General features: G+C 34.2%; 2 protein-coding genes across 2 annotated transcripts; both read left to right on the top strand.

The window, feature by feature from the left end:
- Positions 1 to 5006: 5006 nt before the first annotated feature.
- On the top strand, positions 5007 to 10419 carry LOC124911807 (protein TIC 21, chloroplastic-like). The gene is made up of 4 exons (XM_047452326.1): positions 5007 to 5391; positions 7250 to 7507; positions 9688 to 9891; positions 10050 to 10419. The coding sequence occupies exons 1-4, from the start codon at positions 5062 to 5064 to the stop codon at positions 10170 to 10172; spliced, it is 915 nt and encodes a 304-aa protein (XP_047308282.1). The 5' UTR covers positions 5007 to 5061; the 3' UTR covers positions 10173 to 10419.
- Positions 10420 to 15004: 4585 nt separating this feature from the next.
- On the top strand, positions 15005 to 15673 carry LOC124913404. The gene has a single exon (XM_047453986.1). The coding sequence runs from the start codon at positions 15005 to 15007 to the stop codon at positions 15671 to 15673; it is 669 nt and encodes a 222-aa protein (XP_047309942.1).
- The last annotated feature ends 2225 nt before the right edge of the window (positions 15674 to 17898 follow it).

Genomic DNA, 17898 nt, shown 5'->3' with positions numbered 1-17898 from the left:
ACAACTTCCATCGAGAACTTGCTGCTAAGGCCAACACAGTGCGAATTGACGTCATCTTCGCAACTGGGCTGAATGTCTCCTCGTAATCTTCTCCATACTTCTGTGAGAATCCTCGAGCGACCAATCTAGCTTTGTATCGATCTATGCTTCCATCAACCTTTCGCTTGATTCGATACACCCACTTACATGTGACTGTTTGAGTATTAGGAGGCTTCGGAACAACGTCCCATGTCTCATTCTTCTTGAGAGCATGCATTTCCTCCTCCATTGCTGTCACCCATTCCTTGACATTTTTTGCTTCATTATAAGAAGTGGGTTCTTCGTCGTCTATTGCGTTTGCCAAGAAACAAGAGAAGGTTGTTACAAAATTATCATCCCTAAATCGAAGGGGCCTTACAATGTTCCTTTTTGGTCGAGATTCCCCATTCTGTTGTTGACTTGATTCTTCCTGATGTGGACTTCCTGGTAACCTTTCACCTTTGGCTCCTTCATCGACTGAAGTATCTTGAGCTATGTCAGGGCTCCCCCTGTCACTATTATTACTACTACATGAGCTTCCCGTAGACGTGGGAATGGGAAGATCAGTCTGAACAATTTCTTCAACATCCTTCATATAGTGCGAAGAAATTTCGTCGAAAACAACATCTCTCGACACAGTGCATTTGTGGGTTGATGGATCCATACACCGCCACCCTTTCCTTCTCTGGTCATAGCCGACAAATACGCATTTGACTGCCTTCGCATCCAATTTGCTCCTTCTCGAGTCTGGAATATGGACATAACAAGTAGATCCAAAAACTCGAAAATGTTTAACATTTGGCTTAAAAACCAAAAAGCATCTCGAATGGAGATTTGAACTCATTCGGGCTAAGGGGAACTCGATTGATGACATGAGCAGCACAACTCATACCTTCTTCCCATAACTGCCTTGGTATATTCTTCATATGCAACCAAGATTTACAAGTCTCTGTAAGGTGTCGAATCTTCCTTTCGGCTATCCCATTCTGTTGCGGGGTCTCAGGGCAAGAGAATTCTCTTTTTATGCAATTTTGCCTACAAAACAGTTCAAACTCTTTTGAGCAAAATTCCCCACCTTTGTCTGTCTGCAATACTCGAATTTTCCTTTCTTGTTCTCCTTCTACCGTTTCCTTGAACTCGAGAAATTTAGAGAACACTTCAGACTTCTCTTTCACAAAGTACACCCAAGTGAACCTAGAGAAATCATCCACAAACAACAGCATATATTTACTTCCCGAGTATGAGGCAGTTCGAGTTGGTCCCATCAAGTCACTATGAACTCGATCTAAAGGACCCTTACTTCTCGATACAGAGTTGTCGAATGAAAGTCGATGAGCCTTCCCATATTGACATCCTTCACACACACTGCCCTCCTCAATTCTCAGATCTTCAGGTAGACCTTCGACAAGTTTCTTTTGAGACATAACACTGAGCTTAGTCATATTGACATGCCCAAGTCTTGCATGCCATAGAAAGGAGGTGCTTTTGTCGTTCACCCTTTCTATGTACAAATTTGAAGCTGAAAGGACAAAGAGATCATTTACTCGAGTTCCAGTGTGAACCACATCCGCCTTGATTTCTTTCACGTTCCTTAAGAACTTCACATCATGTGGACCGAACAACACCAGATTTCCAGCGTCTACAGCATTTGCAACCGAGAAGAGATTCTTCTGAATTCTTGGAACGTGGTAGACATCCTTCAGAGTAATAGATTCTCCTTTATCTCTTTCAATGACAACTGATCCTTCCTTTTTAACTTCGTGAACCGAGTTATCTGCCGTGACAATGCCACCGCCCCCATTATGAACTCGACTCGACGAGAACATAGAATCATCTCTAGTAACATGATGTCCGCACCCTGAATCGACGATCCACCTTTGATCGATCTCCTGTTTATCATGAGAAGCCTCTGTTTTCTTTTCCTTCGAAGTCGTCACATCGACATGAAAAGCCTTGTCCCAGTCCTCCTCAACACGCTGGTTAGACTTTTCTCCGAAATTTGAACCAGCAAAATTTCCATTCAAATTTACTCGACAGTCTCTCTTGAAGTGTCCAGTCTTGCCGCACCTGAAACACTTAAGGGACTTCTTAGGAGTATTTGAAGAATCTTGACATGTTTCTTCCTTCTTCGACTTTCCCTTTTTCCAGCTCGATTTCTTCACGAACAACGCACTGTTCGACTCCTCATTTATACTCGTTCCAGCCATTTGTGCGGCCAACGACTCTTGAGATGACAAGAGATTTTCAAACTCCTCGAGTGAAGGTTGTTGAGCCCAACCTTGAATCGAGGTGATGAATGGTGTATATTCAGGTCGAAGTCCTCGAACAATATGCCTCTTTGTTCGAGCCTCTGAGATTTTCTCATCTTGATTCAATAAAGAAATTTCTGAGCATATGTTCTTTACCTTAAGAAAGAACTCCGAGACAGATCCGATTTGCTTTGCGGCTGCCAACTCGTTTTCAAGCATCTGGAGACGAGCCTCGTTCTTCTTATTGAAAAGACGATCAAGCGTTTCCCAGATCTCACGAGCAGTTCCACAACCGATGATGTGCTCAAACAGATTGTGGGAGATTGACCTCTTCAACACAAATTCTACCTTCGCGTTGAGTCTCTTCCGCTTCTTCGATGCTTCCGCATTTTCAGCAACATCCTCAAGAGCTACATCATCATCGTCTACGACGATGTCCCACAAATCTTCCCCAACCAGGTACGATTCCATACAAGTTTTCCATATCTGGTAGTTTGACTGGTTTAACAACTCCAAACCGAGTCCAGCTACACGACCACCACTTTCCATATCGAATAACAACAATATCTTCTTCAACAATATTACCAAAGCTCTAATACCATGTAACGAAGTCACAACCAGGACCTCGATGATCGAACAGTGAAGAATTATATTGGAAAGTGAATAAAAACTCTAAATAATGAAAACAAACTGGAATGAGAATCTGTCTATTGAACTTTATGTAAATAAGAACACGATTACAATCCTTAAATAAAATAAAGCATAACTAAGACATTAAACAAAAGACATGAAGAGTCTCATTATTAGATAAGATCAAGAGTCTTGGACAATCCAAGAGGCTCTCTTTAACAACTAAAGACTCATTAATTATTATTATTATCATTACTTTAATTTCTAACAATTATCATACAAGTACAGACAAGATCAAAGAGGATCCTCCCTAACGTACTTTTATGGAACTCAATCAATCAAGATCAAGACAAATGTATTATGAAGAAAATATATCCGTTAAGAAGCAAAAAAATATTCGTTGACATCTGCCTACTTAGGAAGATAGAGGACAACTTGCTTAACACACTAGACTGAACACGAATCTTTTACGCAACAAGCTTTACGAATTCTTGAACTATGAATTGGCTTAACAAAGCTCTCTCAAGCTCTCGAAGTCCTTAAATCTTTCAAGTTTACAAGAGTGTTATATTTGTATTCAAGAGTTTGTGACGGCTTGCGTAAAATAGAAACTGATATTAACTTCTAACAAAGTTATTATCAAACGAAGTGTGCGTAAACGTTTAGATATTTAATTCATTAAATACTTAAAATTTTAAAATTAAGTGTTTAATATTTAAATATTAATTTTTAATTTATCAAACATGATTGTATTAGACTGTTTTGTACTCATTATACTTGCACTCAAAATAACTTATAACTATAACTTATATGAAATAGTTAGTCATATGTTCTTTGTAAATAATTTTTATAATATGATTCTGCATATTTTTGTTCAAAATGTTTGGAAACATAAAGTATATTTTGTTTTTTCATATTCAATTGAATTTAAATTATTTATTTTAGATTAGTTCGAGTAAAATGACTAAAATCCTATTTAATAAAAGGAGGAGTGATAAAGGGGAGAGAATGAGAGAGAATGATTTGATATCAATTTATTGGTTGGAAAAAAGAAAAAATGAAAAAATGAAAAAAAAATAAAAAAAATAAATTATTTGATTTTTTCAACTTACAAAGATACGCTTATTCCCTTATTCAAATTCCCTCCCCAATTATTATACTTAGGGGTGAGCATTGGGTGATTTAATCCGAAATCCAATCCAATCCGAATCCTAAATACTAATTCGGATTGGATATTTCGGATTGGACTGAGATCGGATCGGATTGAGTTCGGATTAAATTAAATCAGATTGGATTAAGATTATCCAAATTATCCAAACTATTTAAATAAAAATATATTTTTTAATTAATTTTCTTTAAATTAAATTTCATCTCAATATAATATATATTTTCTTTATCATCACTTGACAACGATATTTTTTTTATTTTTATTATTATTATTATTTTTTCAGATTCAAATTTAATAATAATAAAAAATTCGAATTTTTAAAAAAAAAATAATTTTTTTTTTAAAATTTAAAAAAAAAAATTAAATAAAAATTTAAATAAAAATTTGAAAAAAAATTAATTTTTTTTTTGTTGACTAATTTCAAGCTGATATATATAAATATTTTTTAGTTTGGATTATCCAAACCATTTTCAATCCAATCCGTATCCGATCCGTATTAATTAGTAAAATGGTTTGGATTACGGATTGGATAAATTTAGTTTGGATCTAATACGGATCGGACAAAACGGATTGATTTTACCCATTTGCTTACCCTTAATTATACTAATTAGTTCATTGAGGAAATTGGTGCATATGAGAAAGTAAATGTGAGATAATATTTGTGGGTGCTCCTCCTAATTCTAATAAATTTATTTCTTTAAGATAAAGAAAAGAAAGAGAAATGATTGAAAAAATTTGGGTGAGAGAATAAGAGAGGGAATGACGTGTCGCAATATAATTACTGAAAAAATCAAATAATTTCTTTCTGATCTCTTCCTTTTGTGTAATCAATGAAGTGATGCCAACTCATTCTCTCACTCACTTACTCACTTACTCATTCACTCACTCAAATTTCTTCTGATTTTATCATTCTCTTTACATAAAAGCTTTATTACAAAACAACTATATGCAGGGATGCCCCTCCAGCTCACTCCGACCTAAACTTTCATCTACATCATGCAAACTCTGCTACTACCGACAGCCCGCCTAGCCGCTGCTCCGACTGTGTCGCCGACATTTAATACGCCGACAGCTTTCGCGCCCCACTGTCGACGGCCTCCTCCACCCGCTCTATCATTTAAACACGACTATACCTCTTCTTCTCTCTCTTCGTATTCTTCTCTATGCTCCGTACGAATTCGGCAGTTCTACTCTCAATCACGAACGTTTTCCTCCTCGCCGCCTTATATAAGTATCAGAAAGAGAGTACCGCTTCAATTATCATCGCCAATTTCGGCTGGTTATTCTCAATCAAGCGAAGAATTAGATAAGACGAAACTGTCTCAGGTTATCTCTCTATCTCCCTCATTTAGGTTATGTATATTCCTTGCCAGAATCTTGATCCAATTAGTTTAAAATTGTCACTAAATTTGTGTAATTTTAATGTTCCATGATAATTTGTGTCGATTTCTGATGGAATTAAATATATAATAGAACAATACATAAGACATAGAAGAACTCCAAAGTATGGAGATCTATCATTTCACATTTGATTAATGTCATAATTGAATTAAAGAATTTATATATAGAGTAGAGATATTAAGTAAGAAGTGAACGAAATAATGCTTGATCTTCACTAAGAACTTATTATTATTATTTTTTAGTTTAAAGCACACAAAACATTAAGAGTGAGACATTTCTTCAATTCATAATGTTTAGTGTCTCAATCCTAAATACCAAACTCCAGCCCCAGCCATTAAGATTGAGAGACTATCCCTTAATTCATAATAATCAGTCTCCAGAAATTAAAAGATCTCATCAAAACATTAAGATTGAGACAACCCCTCAATTCATTATGATTAGAAGTTGAGTGCCAAGAATATGAACTCCATTTACATTGAGATAATTTCTCAATTCATAATGTTGAGTCTATAAAAAAAAGATTGAAACAAAAACCATTTTATATTTAGACTTTCTGTAACAGGTTAGAGAATGAGATGGGATAACAGGTGGGAAATGAATGACTTGAGCCTTTAGACGAGAAACTAGGATAAGTACTCCATAGCCCGGATATGAGTTTACAATCTTGATATTCATTCATTACATAATCCACCTAACCCTAATCTTACACATTATATACTACTCTTAGCGGGCTCTATATAATATAGCCATTACATAGCACATTGAGCCTTGTAGAATAGAATAATAACTCATGACATCTCCCCTCAGTTCATCTAAAAAACACCTTAAAGACCAAAAGATTGCATTTGATTGCTTTTGGTCAAATACAAATCTTTCTTTATCGAGGCCAATTGCTTAAAATAAATATTAAATATTTTGATTAGTTCATTTGATACTAAACTATTATTTAAAATCACTTATTATTTAGATTCATCTTAAATTAAGTTAGAAAGTTAAGCTAAAATAACATGGCTTAATTCAATAAGTTATTAATGAACTTAACTTAGTAATCTAGGAAGTGGATCCAAGAATCAGATTTAACCTTGAAAATTAATCAACTTACCTTAGGTCACTAGGTACTTACAGTTTGATATTTTTATTTGGTTTATTCTACTTTTAGATACTTAACTCATTCGACAATTACAATTTAGTATTCAACATTAAAACGCTCAATTTTCAGTTGAATCAAATGCTTAATCTAAATAATTAAGTATTTATTTGAACTAAGTTCATTTGATGACTGTTATGCAATTTTTTTTGTAAAATGGTTATGAAGACTCAAATCCAAGAACCATGAGCCAAGCTAAATGAGACTTCCTTTTATGTTTTTTTTTTAATTATTTAGATTTAGAACAAGTTCAACCAAAACATTCAAGTTAAAAAGTCTTGCTTAATTTAGCAGCTATGAATAATTTAACTTGGTGATATAATAAGAGTGTCCAAAATACTACTTAATCCTCAAAATTCATCATATAGCTTCTCTCTAAAGGTAAAATAGTCTGTAAGTATTTTCTCAGACATTAGTTTCAAATTTTATCAAACCAATTTACCCACCTAGTATTTAATATGTAGATATTTTCATTTGGTTTATTCAAGATTTATTTTAACTAATTCAACATTTAATTTTCAGTATTTAGCATTAAACACTTAATTTTCAGTTTTATCCAACACATATTCTTTATTGAATCAAATAGTGGTATCTAAATATGTTATTAATTGAGTTGCAAATCTGGTATGAATGTAGGTTGCTAAACGGTTAGAGAGTACATCAAGATACTTCAGGAGATTGGGCAGTTTAGGATTTTGGGGTCAGCTGGTTTGTACTGTGGTGGCTGCTGTGATATTGTCATTTTCAGTAGTGGTAACAGGGAGAATCACTTCTCCTGGCACTTTCTATGCCACTGCCAGTGGAATGGCTGCTGCTTTTGTTTCTGTATTTTGGTCATTTGGGTACATCCGATTGTCTGATAAGCTTAGGAGAACTGCTAATGAGCCCTCAAAGGTATGTTCACCACTTCCCCATGTTTTCCTTATCTATTATTCTATTATGTATGTTTGGTGTTTATAAAATTGACTCCTTATAAATACCTCAAAGGATAATCTAAGATAACTGCCGTGAGTGTATGTTAGGTGTTTATAAAATGTTTTAAAGCTTCTTAATTTAAAAGAAGCTCATTTTCCTTCTGAATTTATATGTAAAGCTCGTTCTTGCTCCGTCAATTTGCAACATGTTAATTTGCTTCCTAAACTTTTAAAATTGTCCCAAATTACTTCAAGTGGTCATTTTCTTGGTTAACTCTGTTAATGTTTGACATCCATTTTAGAATGAAAAGAATATTTTGCCTAAGGATTAGGAAGTTCAAGAAATTGTGTAGAGATGATTTACTTCAAGTTAACCAATAACCTGCGGTGGGAAGTATTTTGAGCCATTTTTAAAAGAACAAGAAGCAAAAGAAGACCGACACACCTAGAGAAAGCAAAACTCGCCTTTGATGCTATTCCAAAAATAAAATGAACTTCTATCCTTATAAAATTGACCTCCTTATATTTATAGATTTGTTATGGAGGCTCTCTTTAATTTTTCACATGCCAGATGAGGTCTTAGCAAAGGAGGAGACTCTAATCCTGAAACATTATTTCAAACAAATCACTTGGGCTACGGGTTCAATTTTATTTCTATTGTTTCTTTGAGTACTTGAAATAATGAATCAGAATCAAAATCGGATTGCATCGAATTGAAATCAATGTTTTTTTCATCTTCAGTTAGTTCATAGAAGAAATTAATTTCAACATTGGGACTTTGTACAATTCCTATTCTTGTTATTATTTTTATTTGCCTGTTTCTTTAAGTTTATTAGTTTTATTATGTATTTATTTAAAATTTCTTAGGTAGTGTATTTTATTAATCTTATGATTTACATATCTTAATATTAAACAAGAAATTAAGAAAAAAAAAGTTAAATCTATGCTTGATGTGTAATTTTTAGTATATTTGCAATTTATAAGAATTAAATGAACAATTCAATTTTTATATTTGGAGAAATTATAGAATTGCAATTTCCAAATGAGATGGATGAAACTGAAACATAATAAACTATATACTTTTAATTCCATTGAAATTACAATTAAGATTCCAATTCCTTATTTTAAGTCATTAACCAAACAAAGAATTTGGAAAATTGGAATTGGACCTCAAATTCCAATTCTAATTCTGGCATACCAAACATATTTGATTAATTTTGTGATATATATTTAATAATAAAAAGTAAAAGTAAAAATATACAAGAAGAATATTAAATAAGTTTCCTTAATAATTACAGATCTAATGATTTTTCCAAAATTAATAATTGACTTGTTATAAAATTTTAATTCCAGTTTCAATTGAACAAACCTAAGTCTTAAAGTTATTAGAACCACATATATGCAATGCTTTACTACTCTAATCATGCTAACACGAGTTTAAGTAGATCTAATCAAGAATGACTTAGAAGAGCAATTTTCTCCATTTTGTTATTTCTTCGTCCTTGAAAAAGAAAGAGTTATGCAAAGAATGGGGTCCAATGTTTATCCACGACACATGCAATTAGGATTCTAACTGTATTTGTATTCGCTGATGACGTTTAATTTTGTATGTTTTCTTGGTTTTGAAAACGAGAACCGATCTTGTTCAATTTTTCCAATTTTTGTAAATCCTTTTCATATGAAAATAGAGAAAAAGTAAGAGTTATGGTGCATTTGCTGATTGAAAAATCAAGTGGTGAATGTTGCATATTGAATTTTAGGGCCAAATGAATGTATGTGTAAACTAAATCTTGAATAAACCAACTTAAAATATGTAAATTTTAAATACTTTCGATATGTAAGTTGATTTGATAAAATATTAAACTAATGTCGGAAATTGATTAAAGACATGTTTACCCTTATATTGACATAATTTGATTAATTTATTGGGGTTAAAATTGTCTTTATGGATGCTCCTTCTCTAGTATGAGTTATGAATTTCATATCTTATTGAATTAAAACCAATTTTAATAACAATTATTAAATTAAGTTGTGTTATCAAACACGACATTGGATGAATAAAATTATATTCAAACTATTAAAGCTCTCACTGATGAAGATATGAGCTAGTCCTATAATCATGAACTACTTTATGATCCTTTTAATTTTCTTGTTGTTCAGGCTCCCCCTCGTGGTGATGTTGTGAAAAGGTTGAAAAATGGAATAATTGTAAACATTCTAGGCATGGGTGCTGCTGTATTGGGAATGCAAGCTACAGTAGGTTCATTGGTGGCGAAAGCTCTTACTTCATCCGCTAATCCCTATTTCCAGGGTGTCCCTCCTGGCTACAACCCTGTTCTTGCACTCGACGTTTTCCTTATTCAGGTATTGGGTCCTTTTACTGTTCTTTTCTGAAGTTACAGTTATCTTGATGCACTGGGTCTGGCTTATAGGACAATAAGTAGAGACTTGGTTGAATAGAAAATAACAAATAATCCACATCAAATTATGAGGCCTTAGCAATGTTTAAATTCTTGTTGTAGGCATCAGCAAACACTATCCTTTCTCATTTCTTGGGGCTAGTATTTTCATTGGAACTACTAAGATCTGTGACATTACCACCATCAGACAACATTAATCCCGTTCCTAGATCTGCTGCAGCCTGAACTAGATCGAGAGCGGGATGTTATCATTATGAGCTATAATTATGGTTTTGCCAACAATGGTAGTTAGTTAGGTAAAATGGTGATAATAAGTTGCTTGTGTTCTCTATTTTGGAGGATGACTCGAGCTCTTTTGTTTTGCTTTACTCACCATTTGGAGAGAAAATCTATGTTATGATAATCAGTGCTTCCCTTTTAAGACACCCAAAAAGGGTTTTGATTGAGAAGTTTTAGCCTGTTTAGTTCTTAACTTGTTATACTACCATTGGCATACGAGTTGGGATTGCAAGAGGCTAAATATCTTGGGGTCGATAGTTCTTAATTTGATTATTATATAGGTGACATGTTTGTAAAAATAACATCGTCAATATTTGGTATAGAAGAAGAAAAAGAGAAAAAAAAAGATACCTGATTGTTGTGATAGGTGAACAAAAATTTAGATTACCATAGTGGCCTACTTAGTCCATCCTAATCAGGGAAGTGAGTTGATTCATCCATTCTTTTGGAAAACACTTTATAGAGTTGGAGCTTTGGTCTGAATTTTGATGAGAAGATTTTTTGATAAATTTCAATTGAATGTTGATTAAGATGAAAATACAAAATATAATTAGACATTTGAGAAATTGTTTTTAAATAGAACTTTCTCATAAGTGTCTCAACAAAGAGTATGTTGTGGCAACATTATAATGTTTATCTAGGTTGGGATATTTTTAATGAAATGATTATAAGTCATTTAAAAAAAAGGTTGAGGGGATGGTAAGAGATAAAATAATACCCACTTAAAACTCTCTAGTAAAACTAGAGATCATATATGGTATATAGTAAGACACTAATGATAAGATATGTTGTTACCAAATATGTTTGACGTTTCGTCTTAATAAGAGAGAGGCATCCAGCAACTAACAATTTTGTTTTTGTTTTTTCAAAAGCTCAAAATTTCTTATCAAGGAAATTAAGTAATGCACTGACAACAAAATTAAAATGGAAGTTATTAGACAAACATCCTATGACACAGTACATAAGAGTCGGCCCCGAGTTTTGGATGCCCCAGCCTCCGGTAGAAAATTTTTTTTAAAAAAAAAATGGTTTTTGGTGAGGTTTGAACCCATAATAAAAAAAAAATTAAATTTTTATCTAGAACCACTAAACTATAATATATTCATACTTTACAATATATTTTATTAAAACTTTACTATTTTTAATAAATAGGCTGTCCTAGCTCGAGGGCTTGCCGGGCTTACCCCGGGCCGGCCCTGAGTATATTTTGATTCTATCGACTAAAATATTTTGGATCAAATTAATGCAAAATCAGTAAAAAAAAAAAATTATTTTATAAATAGTGTAAGCATCAATAAAGTTAAAAAATTTAAAGAACTATTAACATTTTTATTACTAAGTCAAAATTAACTACTAATTATTAACTGTAAATTCTAATCTATGAATATAATTTAAAAGCAATCGGTAGATGATGAATTTATATAATATTAATTATCATTATGATTAATTAATCAAACAATTCGTATCTTATAAACTAGCTTTCAATTTAATTTAGTTATTTTAATCAACCTTGTGTCTTCTTCAATTTCTCAAAAGCTTTTAATATTTTGGTTGGAATTTAAAAATGTGGTCAAATGAGGTTAACACATGTGGTTAATCACATAACATGCAAACACAATTAACCATTTATAGCCAGGACTCTCAAGAAAGCTGGAGATATTTACCTCTTATAGTCGCTAGACTAAAAGATGTAATTAATATGTTAGTTTAATATTACCATCATTTGATATATTTCCAATCTGGATCTTCTGCTACCGATTGACATTTTCTCCTGTTGCGGAATGCAAGAGCATTATTATATTAATAAATGAAGTTAGGTTGAAGAGAAGGGACAGAGAATTCGGAACCCATATTTCATTCCAGATTCATCCCAAACGACGTTAACGGAATGTCTAGATAACGTATGGAGCGAAGCTCCTTCCCCTAGCTTCCATGTCAACAGGAATGAAGATATATTGTTTTGAGCGAAACTCACTTCGCTCAAGGCGACATGTAAGCGGAATGAAGAGAAGCGGTAAGGAGCGAAGCATACTTTGCCCAGGCGCCCCGTTGATAGGAATGAAGAAATGCTTTTAGAGCGAAACATACTTCACTTCAATTAATTTTAATACCCTGACGTTCATGTAAAACCTCCAACACACCCATGTAAAGACTGTTTAACTATCATGTAAAAACATTTATTCATTATGTGAAATACAAAAATGAACAAAAATAAAATATTTTTATATTAAAAATAAAAGTTTTATGAAGAAACGATTTTCATTGAAGCATACTTCGCTTCAATTACTTGTTTTTATATAAAACAAAATTAAAACTTTTATTTACGAAGAGACGCTTTGCAGTGAAGCATACTCCGCTTCAATTAATTTAATACTCTAACGTTCATGTAAAACCTCCTAAACATCCATGTAAAGACCGTTTACCTATCATGTAAAAACATTTATTCATGTATGTGAAATACAAAAATTAATAAAAATAAAATATTTTTATATTAAAAATAAAAAATTTATAAAGAGACGATTTTCAGTGAAGCATACTTCGCTTCAATTACTTATTTTTATATAAAAATTTTTTGTTAGGATATAGGTCGCGGCTGGAGGACCGGGGTTGGGCCGGTTAGCGCGTCTCACTTAAAGGGTGGTGATTAATCCGGTTAGAGATTAACACCGGGGTTTCAATACTACACAAACTGTCACAAACCCTTGAACTAGGTTCAAGCGCGGAAGAGGTTTGTTTCAGGTTGAAGCAGCACACTTGTATGATAGGCAGAACCGGTTTCGGATGATGAAGGTTTGAAGATTGATGTGTCGGTTTTTGTAACCTGTTGATCCGGTTTTGATAGAGTTAAATAGGTTAGAGCGGTGTCGGTAAGTTAGTACAGGTCGGTTAGGAAAAGGGACCGGCAGAAAGTGAAATAACAAGACAAATTTTATGGATGTTCGGAGATAAAACTCCTACGTCACCCCTTCCTCTCGAAACCGCGAGAAGGATATTCACTAAGGAATACAAATACAATCCGATCGAGACTTATTTCCTGCTTGATAACACTCGTACAATTTACACCGAAATTGTAAAATACACACTTCAACTTTAGCACTTAGGCTTTCTAGAGATAGAACAACACAGCCTTATCACTTGTAAATTAAATGCTCACTTGTCTCAATTTGTCCCTTGTATCTGCCGCATTTACTCTTCTTCAACTGCTCCTTTTATAGGTGAAATATGCCAACGGTCATATTTCACTTCCTTGAATCTGATTGGCTGAGCAGAGGTTCAGTGATTCAGTGATTCAGACCCTGCGGTCATCTTTTCAGACCTGGCGGTCAATCTCACAGACTTGGCAGTCTGTTCTTCCGGTGTGTAAGACTAACCTGCTAGGTTTGTCTTTTACTCAATGTGGTGACTGTCTGTTAAACAGTTGTCTGTACTTGGAAGATCTCCTTTCTGATTTATCCCGAAGTGGAAAATTCCTGTAGGACTGTCTTCTGTAGCCTGCAGACTTTCCTCAGACTTGTATGGATATGGAAGTGTTCAGTCTGTTCATTTGATATCATACTCAACAGATACCCGAAGTGTCTTCTTGTACTTGGTCGGTCATTCGACTTAACCGGATGGCTTCCGGTGTGGTTGGTTTAACCGGACAACTTCCGGTTATTTCTTTGCCTTGTGGTTGATCGGCTATCTGGTATTTCCGGTTTTAAGCTTTGGCCGATCCTTTCTTTGTGCGGTGATTTTCCAAATGTTCTGGTCGGTTTAATGAGTTGACCAGTTAGTCTTCTTAGCCGGTTCCTTTGTTTGACCGGTCTGGTTCCTTGTTCCTGCATGGAAGGTTTATTTATGTTAAGTTCTGTGAATCGGTCTAATTTTATCTAACAAATTTAAAATTTTTATTTACGAAGAGACGCTTTGCAGTGAAGCATACTTCGCTTCAATTAGTTTATATGTCTAGAGAATCGAGCGAAGCATACTTTGCTCAGGCGCCATGTAAGAAGGAATGAATATACTAGTTTCGAGTGAACCGTCCTTCGCCCAGACGCCATGTAAAACGTAATGAATAGAATATTTTCAAGCGAAGTCTTCTTCGCCTAGGTGCCATAAAATGAATGATTGTGAAGCAAGCTTCGTTTATGAATTTAAAAACTTAACCTTGTGAAGCTAGCTTCGTTAATGTTATAATTTCTGTGAAGTTAAAATCGATTCATAACTTGTGAAGCTAGCTTCGTTTATGAATTTAAAAACTGAACTTGTGAAGCTAGCTTCTTTTATGAAATTAAAAACTCAACCTTGTGAATTTTGAACTTCGTTAATGTTATAATTTATGTGAAGTTAAAATCGCTTCATAACTTGTGAAGCTAGCTTCGTTTATGAATTTAAAAACAGAATGTTATTTTGAAGGTCGAAGAAATTTTGAGTACACTGAGGATCAAATATTTATATAAAGTTCTTATGTCAGACCACAATGTCAATAAGATTAACTTAAAGAAATCAATTAGATTATGATTTTAGAGTTGTATGTATAAATAAATTTTAATTAGTGTACTTTCACTTTATGCACTTATAATTTATTTATGTTTATAATTTTCAATGATTATATTTCACATTCTGCTCTTCTTGTACCCATATTTTTAATCGTTACTACCGGACAAAGGTATTGAAAAACATCTCTTCATGAATGTGAAAATGTTTATTCATTCATGAAGCGATTTTAACTTCACGGAAATTATAACATTAACGAAGCTAGCTTCACAATGTTGAGTTTATAATTTGAAATGCGCGAAATGCGCGAAATGTTCCATGCCAATGTGAACAATAACAATAACAACAACAACCTAGATGGAGGTCAGCAGCAGGTAAACAAACAATTCATGGACTTCAAACCAGCTGAGTTCAAGGGAAGCACCGATCCCATAGTTGCTGAAGAATGGATTCAGTCCCTGGAAACAATCTTTGAGTTCATGAAAATCAGTAATGGGGATAGTGTGCGGTGCGTAACTTTTATGTTTAGAAACGATGCTCGCATCTGGTGGCAAAGAGCAAAGTCTGTTTTAGACCTTTCTGCTGTGACATGGGAAGACTTCAAGGACACCTTCTATGGTAAATATTTCACCCTTAGCACTAGAAATAAGTTGGCCCGTGAATTTTTGGAGATCCGTCAAGGTGAAGCTAGTGTGGCTGAATATGTAAAGAAATTCGAAAGGGGGAGATATTTTGCTCCCATGATTCTTGGGAGTGCTTCAATGGAGCTTAACCATTTTATGGAGGGGCTCAATGCTACTATCAAAAGGGACGTGCGTCTTAGTGGAGCAACTACTATGAGAGAAACAATTAAGAAGTCGCTAATGGCAGAAAAGGACAGTGCTGATATTATCAAGGAGTCCCAAGCTAAGAGAAACAACTATTTTGGAAGGGATTTTCAAGGACCCAGCTCTAAAAGACCTTTTCAGTAGTCTTTTAATCAATATGCTCCACCAAAGTAGGTAAGGAATGCATACCAGGGTCAATATTTTCAAAGGCTACAATAGCAGCAACAACAACAGAAGAGATTGCAATCTTCTAAGCCAGCAGCAGCGCCAAGCAGATTTCCCATTATAACAAACCCAAACTGTACTCGATGTGGGAGGTTTCACCAAGGAGAATGCTTGATTGGGACCAACTTCTATTTTAACTGCAATAAGCAAGGGCATGTTCTAAGGAACTGCCCCCAGAAGAAGGATATTGTTCCGGGTAGGATGTTCGCAATGAATTAAGAAGAAGTATATCCAGATTCCACCATCATTACGGGTAATCTTCTAATTGCTAACACCTTAGTTAATACTTTAATAGATACTAGGGAAACACATTCTTTTGTTTCTGTAAGCTTTGTGCAAAAATCTTGTTTAAAACCTAATTAAACTAAGACTGTGTATAACATTTCTCTACCATCAGACACAAGTTTAAATACTAATAAGTATGTTAGGGCCTGTAAGACACATATTAAAAAGCAAAAGATGCTATTAAATCTTGTGATAGTAGAAATGGCTGGTTTGATGTCATTTTAGGAATGAACTGGCTAACCCGTCATGAGGCTCAAATAAACTATAAGAAAAAGACAGTAGCTTTAACCGATCAAGATGGGAGAACCTTTCAGTTTAGAGCGACGCGTCAATGCAATCCTTCCTTTAAAGCTCAACAACTATTGTAATCAGGGTTCCAGGAGTGTTGGCTATTTCTTATGCTATGCTAGGAGTTCAGCGACCAAGGGTAGAGGACATCAAAGTTGTAAGAGATTTTCATAGTGTGTTTCCTGAAGACATCAATGGTCTACCACCAGTAAGAGAGGTAGTGAGACGTCCCTGCTCATATATTAATAAATACTACTCAACCTGTACCTTTATTTAACTTTAAGTGTTGATACAAAAGACAAGTAAATCTAACAGCCTCGGTCCCTCCTCCCACACTTTCTCCCACAGCTTGCTCCTCTCCAAGCCTCATTCCTTCAAGTGTACAAAAACTAAGGCTGGGTACCTACACCACACACAACATAATGAGTCGAAAGACTCAACAAGCAATTAAATATTGTAAAACCTGCTGGGATGCTTTGCTTTTAAAAAGAAAGATGTATGCATAAAAGATTCATTCTTTAAAAGATGATCAGTCCATAAAAAGCCATATGCATGTTTAGAAAATATGAGTTAATGGGCCTGTACAGTAACATTTTGAGCCATGTTTGACCCTACACCATTCAGAGCTGATCCTGAAGGCTAGGAATCTGTTTGAGCCGTATTTGGAAAAGGCACAATTAGGAGTCCATCCCTAAAAGCCCTAAACCTGTTTGGACCGTCTTTTAGTTGGGCAACAGTAATTAGAGCTAATGCCAAATACTCTGGTCCCATAAATAATCCAGCCAGTACATGTGGAATTGGATGACTAGAGCTCATACCAGCCAACCTTCTCCCTTTTCCGTCAATACTCATTCATCCATAATAGTATGCGCCCATGTATGCATAAACCTTAAGGGTTTCTGTTTTATAAAAGTTTATACTTAACAAATCAAGAAACCCTAGTATTTTCTAGAAAATATGATGACCATTGTTATGCTTGATAAAACAGTATGTTTATAAACCAGATTGGTCTATAAAACCCATGTTATGCCATAAAAACATATATTTCAAACATATATGAAAATCTGGACAGAAAGTACTTGATATAAATAGCTATGTGTGGGTTTTAAGAGTGATTTTGAGAAAGACTTGTCTTAATTTCGAAATTGGATAAAGAAGATAGTCTTTGCTAGGGTTGATCTTGCTTCTCTTCAAAGCTCCTAAGTTTGGCTTATATAGAGAGAAAATGAAATTTGCTGATGAAGAAAATAAATGGCTAAGGGTATATTTAAAGGGCTGATATGCAAGGTGGATTGCATGCAGTTAGGTTAAATGGAAGGCATGCAAATGGTTATGATGGGGTGTTTTTAGGATGCCATGTGTCCAAATTAATTAATAGGCAAGTTGGTTTAATTATTGACTAAAGAGGGAATTAATTAGGATTAAACTTATCCTAATTATTCTGGTGTGTCCCCTTACATGGGTCCATGCAACTTGCTGATTTTATTAAAAATTGGCTAAGTAAAAATAAAAGCCTCCAGTATACCATGTCTCTTATACATTCTGGCTATATTTATAATTTAACACATAAC

The sequence above is a fragment of the Impatiens glandulifera genome, chromosome 8 (assembly GCF_907164915.1).
Source record: "Impatiens glandulifera chromosome 8, dImpGla2.1, whole genome shotgun sequence".
Taxonomy (NCBI): domain Eukaryota; kingdom Viridiplantae; phylum Streptophyta; class Magnoliopsida; order Ericales; family Balsaminaceae; genus Impatiens; species Impatiens glandulifera.
The sequence above is the reverse complement of the archived record's forward strand: the minus strand, read 5'-3'. Positions and strand labels throughout refer to the sequence as shown.